The 19300-nt window shown below is 38.1% G+C and overlaps 1 protein-coding gene across 1 annotated transcript in view; it reads left to right on the top strand.

Annotated features, from left to right (window-relative positions):
* The first annotated feature begins 6789 nt into the window (after positions 1-6789).
* The window catches only part of METTL14 (methyltransferase 14, N6-adenosine-methyltransferase subunit), a 29430-nt gene continuing 16919 nt past the window's right edge, over positions 6790-19300 (top strand). Inside the window, exons 1-6 of the mRNA XM_042812512.1 lie at positions 6790-6893; positions 7296-7384; positions 8060-8147; positions 15998-16078; positions 16430-16517; positions 18505-18595. Coding sequence (XP_042668446.1) covers positions 6828-6893; positions 7296-7384; positions 8060-8147; positions 15998-16078; positions 16430-16517; positions 18505-18595 — 503 coding nt within the window. The 5' untranslated portion in view covers positions 6790-6827. The remainder of the gene's footprint in view (positions 6894-7295; positions 7385-8059; positions 8148-15997; positions 16079-16429; positions 16518-18504; positions 18596-19300) is intronic.

The following is a 19300-nucleotide window of genomic DNA, read 5'->3' on the forward strand; positions in this document are numbered from 1 at the left end:
CACAAATACTTAATGAGGGGAAAAGCTAAAAAAATTGTACTCACCTGATTTGAGGAGGTTGAGATTTGTAATTATCTGGAAAAAAAAACAAAAACAATCAAACAAACAAAAAAAAACCAAAACATTGTGCTTCCAAAAATATTTTAAAATTTTAATTCCTACTTCACAGTGGTTACTGCAAGCACTCGGAAGTACTCATCATGTGTTCTTAATACAAGAATCTTTTATGTTCTCTTTTGGGTTTGTACTGGAAGCACTAAGGCCCTTTTTAAAAGAAATTTTCTTTAACTTGCAATTTCAATTAGTTGCAAAATTTCGCTGTAAGGACGTAGAGTGCATTTTATGAGTGTTATTAACCATGTCCCATTTGCCATATTAGTTGATAAGAATTTAATCAAGGTCGATGAGTCTTCTCACGTTAGTGAATAGACTTTGTGCATTATGAAAACAATAATTAGTATGCTCATATTCCTTATATTTTTGAATAGAAATCTCAGTAGTTCCTATCTTGCTTTCGCAAATATACGGAGCGTGCAAGCAACTACTGCATACTGACTAAGTGATATACAAAGGTGCCTCTACTCAACATTTTGGTTGAAATTATCAAGTGCAACTAGAAGAGTTTTAAAATAAATAAAGTGAGGATACCATCTGCCAAGTAGGAGGAGAAACTGTACAAGATAGGATCAGAGGAGACCTCGCACTATTGAACTATGACATTTGGAATTAAAACAATGCTGGCATTGTGCAGACCTGTCGCAGACATTTGCACTTAAATAGCTTTCATTACTCCAGAAAGTGGAAATTGTCTGTCAGGAGCTTTGGGAAGGCAATCAAGAAAGGGGGCAGACCAGCCACTATCCAATACTATAACTACTGGCAAAACAAACTGCTTTCTTGTAATCTTCATTGTTGGCTTAATCATCCCTGATTCTTTCTTGTCTTCTTGCCAACCTTCTTTTCTTATCCTTCCTGATCTCTCTTGCCCCATTATAATTTCCCTGTTGCTATTTTGAAATCTAATGGCAATGTGGAATTACATATTCCAATTTAGTATTTTCATATTTAGTTATCTTGTCTGGAATTTATCATTTAAAATGTAAAAATGAAAATGAAACACACTGGGTTATGAAGATCCATGGATTTTTGCTCTGGAGTTAGTCATGTAGAAGATGTGTATTGACTTTTTGTGGTTTTATAATGATCTGCTTAATACACAATTTAATTTTGTAAATAAAATAAACTCTATGTACGCTACATTTTTTGGACACTAGGCTTAAAAAATATATATTTTAACCAGTACATTCTAGTGATGTGTAACCAAATCCTGCTAGACCAAATACCCCATTTATATTAACTAGAAGTCCCGCTAAATTTATTACTTGTAAAATTTCAAAATCTCGTGGGTTTTAGTATTACTGTTATTGTCCCATCTTGGAAACAGGTCTCCATGTTTTGCTATTAGCTTCAACAGAATCTTCATTTTTCCATTAGGAATCAAATAAGAAACTTCGGTTTGAATCCATAGGAGATGCGCTTGCAGTTTGGATCATGAGTAGCTCATGTTTGCACTTTCTTTTTTGTGTATGTGTAGACATGAGGAAAAATTTCTTCTTCAAAGGAGTGGTGATGCAGTGGCATGGGCTGCCCAGGAAGGTGGGTGAGTCACCATCCCTGATGGTGTTCTAGAAATGCTTAGATGTTGTAATAAGGGACATGATTTAGTGGGGAAATTGTAGTAGGAGGCAATGCAACAGGAAATATCAGTGGTGGGTGGATAGTTGGACTAGATGATCTTGGAGGTCTTTTCCAACCTTGGAGATTCTATGATTCTGTTATCTCTGAGACAAAATAAGGGTAGTATATTCACATAAAATATGCACAAGGACTGTATTTTAAAATAAACCTGTTTGATTGTAAGTAAAATAGGATACAATTTCTATCTGCAAAATAAAAACTTGCAGTATAATTTTAGAATCTTCTGTGAGAAGCAAAGCAGAAAAATGATACATAATATTTTGTCATTTCAGTGCTGATAGAGTTAAGGCTGTAAGTCAGTGCACACTGGCACATATGGAAATGTTTCTTTGTTATTCAAAGCAAAACAAATTCACACTTCTTTAACGCTTTGAATTATAATAAAGCCAGCAGATGTCATGTAATTAGAGTTATGCTGGCCATGAGGGGAATGGATTAAATTCTGCTCAATGTTAGAACAAATAACATCATTGAAGTTCTTAGTGGATGTTTGCTCCTGCCGCACTCACTAAGGGCTAGTTTTGGAGCAGTGTTGAAATGAGAAGGAGTAAAATACATACGATCTTAATAAGTCCCTTCCAACCCAAACCATTCTATGATTCTATGATCTAGATGCAATACAACATCTGTCTGATTGCAACATAATCCAATACTACACTTTCTATTTTTTGAGGCATGTGCACAAACATTTCAGTTAAAAAGTCACTTGTATCTGAAACATGTTCTCTGAAGGTTGTGGGAAGCCAGCAGTGTGTATCTTCCAGCAAAGTGGGAATTGAGGGCTCAGGGCCTTAATTTGGCGAAAATTCTTGCTAACTTAAAAGAAGAGTTATGAATAGTTGCAATGGCTCCCTGAATTTGTCAAAAGAAAGACTGTTAATCTGCTTTTTGTTAAAATCATATCTTAATCATTAATTAATCATAATTAATCATATTTTTGTTAAAATATGGATGTAACAACCGGCAAGCAATGCGGATGATTATAGTGTGCAACATAGCATCCCTGAAATTACATACGCCTAGCACCTAAATTTTGATAGTGAGAGATACCAAGACACACATCATCACAGCTTCAGAAGAAAAATACAGTATACTACAGTGACAAAAATGAGTTACAGTCACACTGTGCCAACTTTATTCACATTTAATAGTATTGCATTGTCTATTCTCTGCAAATAGTGCCAGTGCTTTTAGTGGCACTTTAAGTTGGGATGGTGCACAACTGTTTGTGTCCTCGAAAGAGCTAAAGTGCCCAGATTCTCTGGGAGACAACATGAGTTTTATGCCATGTGGGTGAACTGAAAATATTTGTATAATATTTTTAACATTTGTTTGAATGGTACTTATTCATGCTGACAAAGTGGAATGAAATGTGACATCACATAAAAGCAAAGAAATGAAATGATCTCTTTTAAAACATCTTTCTACAGTCACTTCCAGGTTAGTAAGGAGGGTATTGGTCCAGCAGCATCAGTCTTCATGCTGAGAGCAACATGCAACATCAGGGCTTCATGCCCATTACAAAGGACATGTACAATACTGGCAAATGGCAATGAAATTTGATCTAGATGAAGTGTGAAATCACAATACATGTCTGTCAAATTATTTAAACCATGTGGTATGGTGTTTATAAAGGCTTTATTTTGGATGCATGGTGCCTTATTAACGACAATTAGTATTAGGCCTAATAAGAACTCTGTTGGATATAAATTACTTCTAAGAGGTTGTTAAAGAAAATCTGAATTACCACACTGAGTTTATATAGATGCATGGTTATAGTGCTGAAATTGAAGTTGCCAGCTTTTTGTTATTAACATATTTTTAAAGAGATGGATATAGGTACTTGACTAAAAGCATGGGAAAAGTCATGCAGTAAGAAGCGTCTGGGGTTTCTCTGTGCTTATTTCCTGTTTGTTTCAGATATAATGCTTTCTTTTATTTCATCTATTTGGTTTGTTTTATGCACTTAATGTTGTAATTTATTGAGCCTCTGATTTGGCATAATTTATTTTGGGGTTTGTGATGTGAAGAATTACTCAGGTGGGAGAACAATGATAAATTAAGCAGCTTTGGCCTCCACAACTTTCACAGTCCTTTGTAGAAATGCAGAGTAAGTTAGCAATTTTTGCTAAATGAGAGACTAGACTTGAATATACATCAGCATACCAGAATTTCCAAGTAGGTGTGAAATTTGACCTTTATTTTGTTTTGTTTTATAAATAATTTACAATACTATAAATAGTTAAACAAAGTGGAATAGAAAGTCTGCTTATTACTTTTGGATACACCCATTTGAAGCTGGAAGTAGATACAAGTATGCAGGAAAACAGGATTAGAACTCAGAATTGTTTCAAAAGCAGAAATAGGTAAAATGATAGAATGCAGTCCAGTGGAGAGTTGTGAAAGATAATATGGTCACAGATAACAGGATGAGAAAACAATTGACTTCACAAACCTGGAGGAAAAAATCTGGGGAATGGATTAGAGTTAGATCAGTGCTGAATGAAGTTCAGCAAAATCATTTGCTGCAGAAATGAGGAAAGCTGCACTGAGATTCCTGAATGGGTCTGCAGCCTACAGCTCATACTACACCATATTTGTTTTTCACATAGCTTTGGAAAGGCTTCATCTGCAGCTGAATGCATAGTTTTGGAAATAGCTATCTGAGAAAGACTTGACTTGATTAGATGAGATTCTAGGAGGGGAAAACATCAGCAGTTTCCATCCACAGAACAGTAGGATGGGAAGAAATGAGACTGCAATGGCAATCTTCCCAGACAGTAAGGACCATTGCAGAGGAGAAACAAATAAACTATAAATTCCAGCAACAAATATTTAGACTGTAGACTAGAAAAAAAAAAAAAAAAATCTAACTATGATGAAACTCAGGCATGGTTTGCCTGGAGACACTGATGCATTTCCAGAACTGGGTATTTCTTGGTTTTACACAGTGTAAGGATGACATCAGGATATGACCATGAATTAGATGATTTCATAGAATCATAGAGTCATAGAGTGGCCTGGGCTGAAAAGGACCAGTAGATTGATATGGTATATGTGTGTATGTAGCTCTTCTTCTGACAAGCAAAATTTTGCATGATATTTAAAAGGGGGAAAAAAAAAAAGATCACAGACTGCAGATTTTGCTCAGAGGTAAAGACAAGCAGCATATACACAGAAAAAAGGCAAGAAGCAAAAATACATTTTTGAAATAGCGTATGCATATAGCATAATATCTTTCATAACCATTTGGTTTGTTAACACTAGATTGTCTTAGCAACCAGTTCTAAAAACAGAGTGTAGGCTCACACAAACTTCATCATGTCACATCCAGGAGGAAGTGATTTTGTTACTGTGCAGGGACTTCTGCTGTATTCATTACAGCCAACAGCATCGAAGAAGCATGCAGCAGTATGAGGTAGCATTTCTTTTTCCACAACATTTCCAAAGATAGGACAGTTTAGCTAGAAATGTACTCTGAGGATATAACAAATCACCTCTTGATATTTGGGTTTTTTAACAGTTGAAAAACACAGTCACTTTTGATGCGACTCTCTATCACCAAGAAATGTGAATGTTGAAAATGCTGTTTCTTTCTGCATTGGTTTGCACTACTCTTATTTTCTTTCCTTCACATGCATTTCTCAGTTTTAAGTTTGACCTGCATACGTCAATGGTCTAGGTGCTACCTACTATCCACATAGTTGGATCTGACAATTATGGAAAAAAAAAAGTGCTAGATAACAGGAAATTAGTATTAATAATAACTGCCAAAGTTCATTTTTTTGTTAAGTTTCCCTTCATGAGATACTAAGAACTGAGGTTTACCCCATGACTTGAATCCACCCTGTGGGCCTTTATTTCAGTCTTCATTGTTGTGTAATGCAAATAGCTGATGGAATGAAAATCAGCATGAGAGGGGAGCAAAGGAGGAAGTGGGAAAGAGATAAAAAATCAGAGGAAAAAAATCCCTGAAAGATTTTGAAAAATTCCATCAAACTGGAACTTCCTAAGTAATCAGAAAACTGCAGATGAAACATACAAATAACTTACACATAACCGTGTTTGATATTAAGATGGGCATGAAGGACATACTCTGGTGAGAAGCATAGCAGTATTTTGGCTTCTGGAGAAAAGGACAGAGAAACTGTTGCATGGAAAACCAAAATATCCACCCTCAAAATGCAGCAATGGTGGTAAGCTGGCACAGCTGTGAAATACCTTGGAGAAAAAAATCTTGCTGGAACAATCTCTCTGATGAACAGCTGTTTGCCTGAAGCGATGCAACTTGTTTTGTAGTGGTCAAATGAAAAATGACTTTTAACGTCTGTATTTGAACTACAAAACAAAAAACAAACAAACAAACAAAAAAAACAGGTCAGCAGTACATTTTTTTATTACTATTATTTTTGAAATTTCTATTAATGTGGGAGGACTCGTGCAGGAATTGCTATCTGTGAAGAGCTTGACAACACACGCACTGCCGGATGCCTAACACGGCAGATAACCTCGCTGACGGCGATCTCAACTGCCGGACCAGAAAAGCATTCGTCCCACGTCGGTCCGAACAATCAAAGCAGTGCCGCTCGCCGCCCGCAGGATGTTGAGAGGGCAGCGGAGCGGCAGCTGCGGCCCCGGGCGCACTTCCGAGCAGCCGCGGGCAGGATCGAGTGACGGAAGCGGGGCAGGTGGGGATGTGCTGAAACGCAATGCCTCGGGAGAGCGATGATGCGTATTTTTATTTACTATTCCATACTTCTTCAACGTTTTCCTCAAATTTTCGAGCCTCGCGCTTCTCCCCGGCTTTCCCAAACGCACCAAGCCACCGTTACTGACAGGAAAGCCGCCAGCGGAGCGCTGCGGATACGAGTGTCGTTGGGCCGGGCCCAATGCCCCCGGCCCGGCCTCCCGCTGCCCCCTGCGCCGCCGCTCCGACCGAGCTCCCCACCAACATGGCGGCTGCCCCAGCACCACACGCAGGCTCCACGCGCTCCCGTCGGAACAGGGGGCGGAAGTGACGCGCAGGCGGGCGCCCGGCGAAACGGGTGGCGGTCGGCGGCGGCGTGGAGATGAACAGCCGCCTGCAGGAGATCCGGGAGCGGCAGAAGCTCCGTCGGCAGCTCTTGGCTCAGCAGGTAGGGGCGGGCGGGGGCCGCGCTGAGTAGGCGCGCCGAGAGCTGTAGGGGAGTCGGGTTTGGGTCGGGCCGGACCGGGCCCGGGTAGGGAAGCTGGAGCGTGCAGGGCCTGTCTTTTCCCTCTGGGGAGGTGGAGCGAGCGCGTGCCAACGCCTGGTGCGGTGGTTCGGTTAGCGGCTGTGGGACGGCCGTTGGGACGGGGCGGGGAGGAGGCAGGTAGGCCTGTAGGGTTCTCGTGGCCGTGCTGTAGAGCCGCTGCTGTCCGATCGCTGTTTCGTATTACTTGCGTTGCTGTTTCGTCTTTTTTTTTTTTTTTTTTTTTCTTTTTTTTTTTTTTTTTTCCCCTAATCGTAAACGGTGGTAATTTTGTCGTGAATTCGGCTCATCTTTTGTTTTTTTCAGTTAGGAGCTGAAAACGCAGACAGTATTGGTGCTGTGTTGAACAGCAAAGATGACCAGCGGGAAATTGCTGAAACAAGAGAAACCTGTAGGTATGTGTCAGCACACCATTTCTGTCAGAAATACAAGGAATACAGGGAAAGAGGATGAGATAACTTTCCAAAAAGCCACGTAAAACTTAAGTAAAAACGTACAGTGTAGTGAAAGATGAGGCTTCAGTTACTGCTCAAATCTGGATAAAGTGCGTACGGTTTTAAGCAATGACTTCTAACATCAGTTTAGAAATCAAAATTAACTTTTGCTTCCTATGTTGAAAAGTTACTGTGGAACAAAACCAAGGTGATTGTTATGGTATGCTGTGTGCACTGTCCTTTATGATTTGCTCAGAGCAGCTGCGGAGCAGTTTAGTTGAAAGGATCTGTGTGGTAGAGGTGGTAGAAGTGTTTAGTTGAAAACTGGGCCAAGTACCTAGTGCTTATTGATTCTCTCGTGTAACAGTGATTTTCTTGTATGAGCAGGTCTAATTTTGGGTACGTGCTACCTCAGGTGAAATAAGCTGTGCTTTTTAAAGTAGAAGAACAGGGACAGAATATAACTGTTTGAGGAGTCCAGTCATTGGTTGTACTTGTCTCAAGTATTCTGAGGACAGACTTCTCATGTATGAAATTTCAGAATCATTTCAAACTAACCGAAGCATGCAGTCAAGACGAGGAGATCTCTGAGGAGATAGAAACTGTTTGATATGACAATTTTTTGTATGTTTATAGGGCTTCTTATGATACTTCTGCACCAAATGCAAAACGCAAGTATCCAGATGAGGGAGAAGCTGATGAAGAAGAGATTGAAGAATATAAGGTAAGAAGAAATAACTTTTTTTCTCTGGTGTTTATGGCCTCTTGAGGGACATATAAAATGTGTGTATGTGCACATGTAAAAATAACTGGGATGTGTGTAGATACCTTAAAAATATTCATGAGAACTGAAGTAGTCATAAGCCATACGCCATCATATTTGAAAAGTCATGGCAACAGGTGAAGTCCCTAATAACTGGAGAAAGGGAAATATCACTCCTGTTTTTAAAAAGAGTAGTAAGGAGGAACATCATGAAACGGATCCTCCTGGAAGTTACGCCAAGACATATGGAGGACAGGGAGATGACTAGGGATAGCCAGTGTGGTTGCACCAAGGGCAAATCGTGCCTGAGCAATCTTATAGCTGCTTGCTGTACAGAGGGAGGAGCTGCTGATGTCGTCTACCTGGACTTCTATAAGGCCTGTGATTCAGTTATTGCAGCTGAATTAGAGGATATGGGTTTGGTGGCTGGGCTGTCAGGTTAAAAAAAAAAATTGGTTGCATGGCTATGTCCAGAAAATTAGTCAGGAGTTCAGTGTCCTTGTGGAACCCAGTAACAAGTGGTGTCCCTCAAGGACCTGTGCTGTCACGAGTAGTACTTAGTACTTTCATCACTGGCATAGAGAAAGAATTGAGTGTGCCTTTAGCAAGTTTGTGAGTGACACCAAATGGATTGGTACAGTTGATACGCTAGAGAGAGGATGCCATCCCGTGGAACCTTGACTGGCTTGAGGAATAGGCCCATGTGAACTTTTGGAAATTCACTGCTGCCAAGTGCAGTGTGGAAGAGGCCAACTGGAAGAGGCATTCCAAGGAAGCTGTGGGTGCTGCATCCTTCAAATTGCTCAAGGCCAGGCTGGATGGGGCTTCAGGCTACTTGGTCTAGTGCTTGGGAGTCTAACCTTTTGGCCTAATCCTAACCTTTTGGCTTGCCTGGGCCGCACTGTGTGAAGAGGAATTTTCTTGGGCCACACATAAAATGTGTAACATAGTTAAATTAAGATTTGGTGTTTATATGCATTATCTTTAAATATTGGTTTTTTTAGTTAAAATATAAAGTTAGTGGGATATTTGACCTTGGTTTTGTGAAACTAATGTATGAGTCTAGATCACTGAATGGTGGTTGCAGTTCTTAAGATCTCAAGGTATTCATCAGACATCTTTGAAATACAACTCGTCCTGTGCAACATCCTTGAAAGTAGTTGTTCACTAATGCACGTACTGCCAAAAAGCAATGACATGAATGAAACGTGACTGTGAAGTGAAGGGTATTTTTCACTGATAAGTCTTACGAAAGTCTGGCAAAGAGGCACGATCCAATTTTTGAGTTGAATATCTGATTTCAACTTGATAAATTTCATTTGAAAATTTGAGGTAATGTATTTATGTCAACTGAAGATTGACTTGAAAATATATTAAAAATTGATTATTTTTCTGCAATCTTCAAACTTATTCTCAAATTCCTTTATTAAAGCAGAAAGCATATTTGCATATTTTTTCTCTGTTCTTCGGACTGTCATTTGGCATTACTTGATTTAACCCTGCTCTGCATATCCTCCCTGTGCTGGTTTCATCTCGGAGAGTGCTGATCAGTGTTTTGTTGTTGCTGAGTGAAGGGTGCACCACTAGGCAGGGAGCAGAGCCACTGCTATCATGGCACAGGGCAGGGAGTGGATTGCAGGGTGGGCTGATCTGGGCTGCGTGCTGCCCTTGGGTTGGACATCTGTGCTCTAGTGGGAGGTAATGTTGTCTGTGTTAGGGATGTTGGACAAGATGATCATCAAGGAGCCCTTTAAACCCAAAACATTGTATGACTTTATATATGTCCGTCGCTGACATCTTCCTCAATGTCTTCCACTGCAGAGATCTGAGAGAACCAACATGATTCTCTTCAGACATGGCTTAGGTGTATTGAACTGTAAGTTCAACAGATCCTGTTGTTTGGAGGCTTAATTTAGATCAGCTCCTTGGAGAAAGTATGTTATAGTGATAGTGTCCCCAGGGAATGGCAGTATATATTATTGCTGTTTGTCTTGTGTTGGAAGAGGTGATAAAATGTTTGTTTAGCCAAGCACATACACAAAAAAATCAAGCAGAATTTGTGCTAGAAGCTTGCATTTAATAAATGGTACGGGCCATTGAATGAGATATGGGGAAGTTTGAGGAGGTCTTCCAGCCTCCCTGTTAAGTGCAATATGATGTCTTCAATGAACAGAAGACATAAAGGATCCTAAGAGAGAGGTAATAAGAGGCTTGGTTTGGGGTATGAATTAAGTATCCAAAATACTAGGAAAAGCGCAGCTTAAAAAAAAACAACCCAACCCTATGGTCATTAAGAATGAGTGGTTGTCAAACTTTCATGCCTTTCATTTTTCATGTAATCTTCTACGAGTTGTTTCATAGCTTTCTCATTTTTAATCTAATGTAAAGTTTTTGTTAACATGAATGATGGAGAAAGGAGTTAAAGAGTGATTATGGTAAATTTATCTTTCTAATGTGCTTTGTATCTTGTTGTAGCATGTCTTCTCTTTTTCTTTTTACTTTATCCTCATAACGCTTGATTATGTAGAATGGATCAAGGTCAGCTTATTTATGAAATAATATCTGCTGTTCCCTTGCACATCTAAAAATAGAAGTTTTTTAAATTTGTGGGCTTGGTTGTGTTATGCTTGTCTCTGGATATACAAAGTTTTCTATAAGACTGTTGTAATAAAACCAAAAGTATGAAGGGACTTCTTATTTTTTGTTGTCTGTAAGTGGAGAGTTTTAGTGTGCTAAGTGCTAGTCTGTAGGTCTTCTAGCAAACTATCTAAATAACAGTCTGAAAAGGATTTTCAGAGTGCATGCAATGTTTGTGAAGTTGTGTCTCCTTGTAATGAGTGTGTCCAGAACCAGGTGAGTGCACCAAGTGTGGCCTTGCTATTGCTGATTAGAAGGATCACCGGTGGTGACCTGCTGGCACAATACTGTGTAGCATGTGACTAAACAGCTTTTTTTTTTTTTTGTGAAATATTCATATGTGAGTAAGTCACTCTAGCTGTCAAAGCATGTGAATCCTGTTATACACACACAGAAGACTTACCCTGTATGGGCTGCTATCACAAACAATCAAGCTCTTTTTGTTTTATTGGACTTGAAAAATGATACTATCTCACATCAACTTCAGTCTAGCAGATGATTAGATTTAGTGAACTTGAAACCTGTAAGTTAAAAATCTATAATGGAGCCATCAGCTGTTTCTGCAGACCTTGTTAAGCCCATTTTGGCAAGGACATAAGAACTTAGTAAAATCCTCTGTGTATTTATGTAACCTTTTCATTAGTACTTAGAGCATGCTTAAATTTAGTCTTGTTATATGAACTGGTATAAAAATCTAGATCTTTATGGTATTAAGCCTTACTAGATTGAATTCAACATGCCTTAGAAAGTTACAATGAACTTGATTGTCCTTGTTACAGAAAACATTACATATTTATTGTTTTTATCGTTTTTATTTTTAAGGAAAATTAGAGGTAAATATTTTTGATGCAAAGTGACTGGCGTGTCTATAAAAACCTGATTTGCAGTATTGTTGGGCTCTATGTTCTGCTGTCAGTTAAACCTTCTGTAGTGGTTTAATTTTTTCTGTACCCAGACCTTAGATTTGGTGAAAATGATGATACTCAAACTTTACCTGCTCCAGCTGGAGTCTGGGCTTCTCAATGTAATTGCTGGTAAAGGTGGGTTACTATGAAGGTAGAACATTGTCATTTGCTGCAGTTCAACTTGAAGACACTGAATGTGAACATGAAACCTTTAAATACTCGTACATGTAGTTGAATATTTCGAAGGGTCACTTCCTAGTCTTCCAAATGCCTTACACTGATGTTGTTTTCAGAGAAATCCGAGCTGTGACATTGACGTTCTCGTTATTTGTGGGCAGTCTGAGAACAGCTTCTAAGCTGCTCTTGTGAAGCATTGTTTTAATCTTGTCAGATGTTTTAGGAACTTCTAATGCAAAGAAGCATTTTTTGTTGTTTATTTGTTGTTGTTGTTTGGTTAGTGTTCTGCAAAGAAACAGCAAAATCACTTCTGACAGGCTCTGGGCAATACCAGTCAGAGTATTCACAGGTAGGCCAAGAGTGAAATATAGAAAGAAGAATAGAACTCACCCCACTGGTGAAGGAGATCTCTGAATGCACAGCGTTCTTTCTCAGGAAATGGCCTAGGTCTAAGAGATACCCTTGCTTTAGTGGCTGGCTCTATCCTGGTCCACCTGTTCTGGTCACCCAGGGAGCACAGGTGCAAACAATTTGCCTGGCCTTCACCCCTTCTCCAGCACCACCCCTTCACCAGGTGCTCAATCACCAGTTCAAACCCTGAGCTAACAGTTCCCTTGCAGCTGGTTTGTGCTATAAAATAAATGTTATAGTGGTGGTTCTTAATAAAGATTAGACTGATAGGAGAATAGAGAGCAACATAGTGAAAACACAGAATGTTTTTCAACAGGATGTTTTTCTTGATGAAATGTGAGGATTTCTTTGTATGGTTGAAAGAGTCAAAACTCTTTACCGGTACTTACCACTACTTGTGGAGTTAAACAAAATAAAAGAGTTGAAAGAAGACCACCAGGGTCTAGGCTCTGTTGAGTCCTGTCCAATGGCTCCCCGGGGAGGTGGTTGAGTCACCATCCCTGGATGTGTTTAAAAACCATTTGGATGTGGTGCACAGGGACATGATTTAGCAGAGGGTTGTTAGAGTTAGGGCAGTACGGTCAGGTTGGACTTGATGATCTTTAAGGTCTTTTCCAGCCTGAGCAAGTGTATTCTATGACTGAAACATTTCATTGTTTCTTGTTTCTCTTGATTATTTGAAAAAAAAAAAAAAAATATATATATATATATATATAAAATTATACAGAGTTTAACTTCTACATCATCATTTTCAAACTTGTTGCATATCAAGTATTGTGTCTTTAATGTTTAAATGCTTATATTTAAATTCTATACTGCCTTAGAAATTTTTTTTGAAACCTTTTAAAAATCCCAAAATTGTATTTGTCACAAGATGAAGTGCATTGAGATGGAGCTGCTAAATTAGAAGGTGGATTTTTTTACTGGATAGTTCCTGCTCTTAGGGAAGTCCTCTGCATCTCAGTTTTATCATCTCCTCAGTTTATATTCATGGTATTTTTTTAGCTGCGCTCTCTGCCTGAGCGAGTAAAATACAGTATTAATAAAGAAGAAAGGAAAGGCAGAACAAGCTGGTCTTGAAACTAGAAGAAATTGATTTTTCTGAAAGAAACCAACTTATTTTGTATGGTTCACAAGGCTGACCTTACAAATACTAGAAGCAAAATAGGACAATAAAAGTAGAAATAAAAGTTATGCAAAATGAGTAAAAGTTTTTTAAAAAATTGAAGTACAAAGACTGTTACATATTACTGCAATTTTCCTAACCTTACTCATTGTTACAGTAGCATCCAGCCACTTGAAGCCAGATAATAAGGGTGCTCCAGCACCATGGGCTATGAGCAGACCATTTAAACTTCCCACTATCAGATTGACTTGGGCTCTGCATTGCAAACCATGGAGGTAGAGGATGTGGAGAGAGATGCTTCAGTGGCAGAAATGGATAATGAATATTTTATGGCCAGAAAGTTCAGTCGTGGTTCTGAAGAGCTTCTGCAGTACTTTTGTTTTTGTGGCACTGTCACTGTTGTACTGGCTGGGCGGTGAGGCACTGGCACAGTCTGCTCAGAGAAGCTGGGTATGGATGCCCCATCTCTGGAGCCATTCAAGGCCAGGCTGGAGGAGGTCCTGGGCAGTCTGATCTGGTGGGTGGCAGCCCTGCACGTGGCAGGGAGTTGGATGGGCTTAGGCTTTGCATAAGCATCTAAGAGTTGTGATGCTCTGTTTTTCCCTTCGCCCATGTATGAATTTAATCAGTTTTGCTGAGCCTGTATAAATGTCAGGTATTAACAGTATCCTGTGGCAAAGAGTACCAGAGTTTTAGCTTTTTACTAAGTACAAAAATACTTCTGGTTCAAATTTGTCCTCTGCCATCCTAACTTTATACAGACATTTTGTCACTTAGTTTCAGCAGACAGTAGCCTGTGACCTTGGAATGCTTTCTTGTTATTGTTCTGAATGTTGAGTACACCTTACTCTGTTGAATCATCCTAATTTTTAATTAGTTGTTAAAACTTCATGCTTCAGTATTGTAGTTAGCTTTTGTTTTCGCAACAATAAAACAGATTTATTAATCAAGTACAAGAATATCTTGTATTGTTAATTTCATTTGGTATCTATTGTGTACTTTGGCTTCTATTGTGTACTTAGCCCTTTGAAAGCTGATGTTGTAGGCTTTTTTGTTTGTGGCTGCAAGATTTTTTCAAATCCATTATGAAGGCATAAAGAGGACTGGGATGACTCAGAAGGACGTATTTAACAATTGCTTACCATCAGGAGGCTAAGAATTAGAGAATGATAGGAGAGAGAAAACAGGTATAAGCTTACGATCACATAAGCTGTTTTTAGTAAAGCTTGAGCTTTCTGCATATTTTCCTGAATAACACTTGCTGGTACGTGTCTTCTGTTCTCTCCTTTTCTTTGTGAACACTGCTGCTGTTTCTAGTAGCATTTTTTCCTTTTTTAAAATTTTTTCAGTCTGGTTAAAGAAGAAATGAGACTGTTGATCTAAGTTAAGAGTAACTGGGGGGATGCAGAAGGGAGATGAAAACTCAATTCTGAAATACCTGCTAAAATTAAGTTGATTTTAAGCTCCAGTTTGAAAAGAATGCAGAGCTGATCTCATAATTTCAACAACTGGAGGGATCAAAATAGGGAGAACTATTTTTTGTTCTTATACGTCATAGGGTAAATGCAGAGATAATAACAGCCTTCTCCATAGCTTTTGACTTTAATATGTATGGTGAAGAGGAGAGTTATTGTAAGAAATCTGGTTCTCTATCTTTTCTTTTACTTCAGTGTCTTAAAGTCTCTTTATGTTTCAGCCTCAAGATGGCTTTTCTCCTCATGTGAAACACTATATTAACTGATTAAAATTTCTGTAGTAGTCAGCAATGTGTGAGAGTATCTACTCAATATGGTAGATTGTTATTCAGTGAGTCTTTGGTTTTATTTATACATAATGGGCTCTCTCAGGAAGAACAGCAAAACAGTAATATGGGAGTGAATAATTTTTTTTATTTCTGATCTCTCTGTGAATTCTACATTGGAAGTTCAGAGTATGTCAACATGGCAGATCTCTGAACTCCAGATATCTGATGGTCAATTGGTGACACACTAACTAGGAACAAATCTGTGATAAAATTCCTCTTTTCTTTTCATTTTGAGACTCGTAGGTTGGAAGTTTTAAGTTAATTTTGAGAACAGTCCAAACGAAATACCAGCTTGTACTGTGTAGTATTTCTTCAAAGTGTATATTGTAACAGATTTATATAGAGAAGATGGTTTCAGCTGCTAAGATTGAAACAGAAGAGATGTTCAATAGATATAAATGTTGAAATGTTCTACTACTGAAGAACTGCAGCAGAATCTCTCTCTTGCTTTAATTCAAGGAGTAAAATTTGAGGGGACAAAAATTTCATATAAACTAGTGCCTATGCTGTCACAGCCTGGAAATGAATATTTTTATTTTCCTCTCTGAGGCTTTTCCAGTAACTTTGTTGTCAGTGATGAGAGGCAGACCGTTTTTGCAATAGGTCATTTCCCCCAGTGCCCAAAATCTGAAACCTGTTTGAAACTGTCCACGATGCACTGTTGCAGGAGACTTCCATTGAGAAGCAGATTCATAGTCAGGAAGGAAACAGCATGATCTCACACTCCTATGAAATCTGTTTTATTTTCCAGGATGAAGTAGAACTGCAGCAAGATGAAGAGAACCTACCCTATGAAGAAGAGATTTACAAAGATTCCAGTACCTTCCTTAAGGTGAGCAGTTTTGCGATTAGAAGAATAGGTAAAGGTATATTGCTGTGTTAAATTATTCATGCAATTGATTGTATTTGAAACGCAGCCTTAAAGGCTGAATGAAGGAGTTAACTGCAGTTCACAGGTATGAAAGTTTCCTTGTGAAACACACAACTGTAACAGTGAGCAGTGAGCAGTAGCAATGCTGAGTCTAGTTGGAGATGAAAAGCAGAATGACAGCTCTGATTAGTTTAGCTAATAAAGGCATGTTAAGAAAAAAATCAGCCATTTTCTCGTTTTTCAGACTAACACATTGCAGCATGTGTTCAGTTATCTCTCCTTACAACTCACTGAACTCCTTCTGTTCCTTAGGGTACTCAGAGCTTAAATCCACACAATGATTACTGCCAGCATTTTGTGGATACAGGACATAGACCCCAGAACTTCATCAGAGATGTTGGTATGTCATAGTTATTGACTGATGCTACTATGCCTCTTTTTTATTCATTGTCGCTCCTTCCCATTTTTGATTTCTTGTAGTTACTAGATAATGTACATGTACCATAGTTTTGTCCCTCTGTGTACATACATATCAATGTATAAATTCATACAAATGACTTTTTTATCATAATCTAGGAAATAAGCATTGCCAAGGGCTATCTTGGAATTTCTTTGAAAGTATTTAACGAGGAAAAGTTTTTCAAAACAAAGCTCTTGCTATTCCATGAAGCAGACAAGTTTAATGAGCAGACTTTGAAACTTTTGGAAATTTATAACTCCTGTAGTTCAGCCATTCCTGGGCTGCGTTACTTCCAAGAATTTGTGTAGCATGTAGAGATGATACTGAATTATTTAATGTATTAAGCAATATGGATAATATTTACTTAATAAACTTCTGACAGCTCATTAGAAGGCTCAATGTACTAGTGAGTCTAGAGGATGTCATTTATTAATTTTACATTCATCTGGCCCTTGCTGAACTTTGAACAAAACAGGACACCTCTCTGCAACATTGTCTGAAACATTGTAGTCAGCCCATATTTTACCATATTTGTGATTGTCGGGGTAAGAATGGCATGTTGATAGGTGCCAGCCCAAAGAGGTTCTGTTTGCCTGTTGAGGCAGTGTTAGTTTCATTGTGAACACTTCCGTAAAATACATCTGCTGCATCTGGATGTTTAATATTAAAACTGGCTCTTTTGACTCAGTTAAGTCTTTATTTAAAAAGCATCTGGGCAACTGTTACACACTTGCAATAGTTATGTATCCTTTTTGGAAATCAGTAGGCAGAGAGTATGTATCAGCCTCTGTTACTTACTTTTACTTTTTGTCTGTTGTTTCGCTGATGGTGACCAGTTTCCATTTCTGCTGGTCAGGAGTATTTGATTTCCACTGGCTGCAGCACTGGATATCAGATCTGTTTTTAAGATGTTAGATACTTGAGAAAAAAAAAAGAATTATTTTTTTTTGTTCTCTTATGTACAAATAACAAGATGGCAATGTTACATACTAAGAACTTTTTGTTTACCAGTGTGATGTGAGATTTGGGAGTTCACAAGTTTGAAGTAAAGGAGGAGGAAACTGTTTTTGTTTTTCTCTCTCCATTTGAAATTGTTAATAGGAATAGTTAGTAGGATCATAGAGCTTTATAAGCAAGTTGAATTGATGTGTCTTGAGGACTGGGATATTTACATTTTCAGCTTATGCTGAGGCTGTTGTTCACAATAACAAATATACTGGTTTGGGTAATGTTTTTGGAAAGGAAATGCAGTATACTGAAATCGTTTTACTTGTGTTTTTTGGGTTTTTTTTTTTTTGTTTTTTGGTTTTTTTAATATCTTTTAATATACTGCAGAAAACCTCATTAGGGTTTTCCCCTGTGCATTCTGTATGTATGAAAGGTTTGAAAATTAGCAATCATAGAGCTAAGTCTAGGAATTCAATAAATAAGTCTAGAAGTCTGATCAGTAAACATACATAGGTTCAAATCTCCATGAGTTACAGGAATTACCAGATGGTTGTATAAGGGAGGCACATGTATGAGGGAACCAAGTACAATCCAGTTGCTGTTGTAGAAATAGTCTTCAAAGATCAAGACTAGTAGGAAATAATAGAATCATGAGTGTTAATTGTATCTTAATATAAACTTATGGATGGAAAGAATGAGAAAATAATTTTCTCTCATCATTCTTCCTCTCATGGTTTAAATGAGAGATTGTTTTCTTCTGATAAAAGGTGTTTTGGATTCTTGATCACTCCAGAGAAGGTTAGAACATTGACACTGAATTTGATATCCTCCAGCAACATTAATCTTAATTAAGTGGGCAAAGGCAGGAGGCTTTTGTATAGTACTGCACAGAAAACTGCTTGAAGGGTTTGTTTTGTTCTAACAAAAATAAAATGAGGCTAAGTATTAACGTGTTAACTTCATGTTTTCTTCTTCTTAGGCTTAGCAGATAGGTTTGAAGAATATCCAAAACTTAGAGAGCTCATCAGATTGAAGGATGAGCTGATATCTAAATCTAACACTCCTCCCATGTAAGTGTTTGTGTGGAAAACACCCTTTCTTCTCCAGACTGGTTTGAAGTTAGCTGTCTGCTTTGCAAATCCTTATCTTTAGTGCCTGTTCATAATTTACATTTTCTGTTTCTGTTTGTATATACAAATTAATCTGTAGAAACTTCAGAAGACTAAAATCAGCTTGTTTTCATTATTTTAATCTAGATATTGTAGTATGTAGAAAAGACTTTCTAGAGTGTAATTATAGTATCTGAAGCTTTGTTGTTTTAAGACTGAGCTGCCAACTGGTTGGATGGCATTCATGTATTGGGAATGAGAAGATATATACCAGTGATCACAGATCTCTTCATCATGTAGTTTGCAGTAACAACACAACCTTAAAAAAAAAATTGCCCTCAATATAACCTTAGTTGTTCCTTTAAGCATTTTTGTGTAATATTCAGCTGTCATCTTAGTATCCCTCAATCAGAAGTTACCATATAGTTTAAGAGGAAAAAAGTTTTGGTTGACAGGAGGTAATTCAGAACTAATAGGACAAATCACCTCTCAGTTTTTGCTGAATGTTAGACTCAGTGTAAGTATGCAGCATGTCACAGGAGTCTGAACTTTATGCTTTTAATATATTGCAGTCCTAATCAGCACCCAGAAAAGCAGTATTAGTAAGTCCCATTAAAAACCTCAAATAAGTAATCTGAATTACTGATACACAAACTACAGAACACA

The sequence above is a fragment of the Centrocercus urophasianus genome, unplaced genomic scaffold (assembly GCF_019232065.1).
Source record: "Centrocercus urophasianus isolate 14NV4802_14NV808 unplaced genomic scaffold, USGS_Curo_1.0 seq_13, whole genome shotgun sequence".
NCBI classification, from domain to species: Eukaryota; Metazoa; Chordata; class Aves; order Galliformes; family Phasianidae; genus Centrocercus; species Centrocercus urophasianus.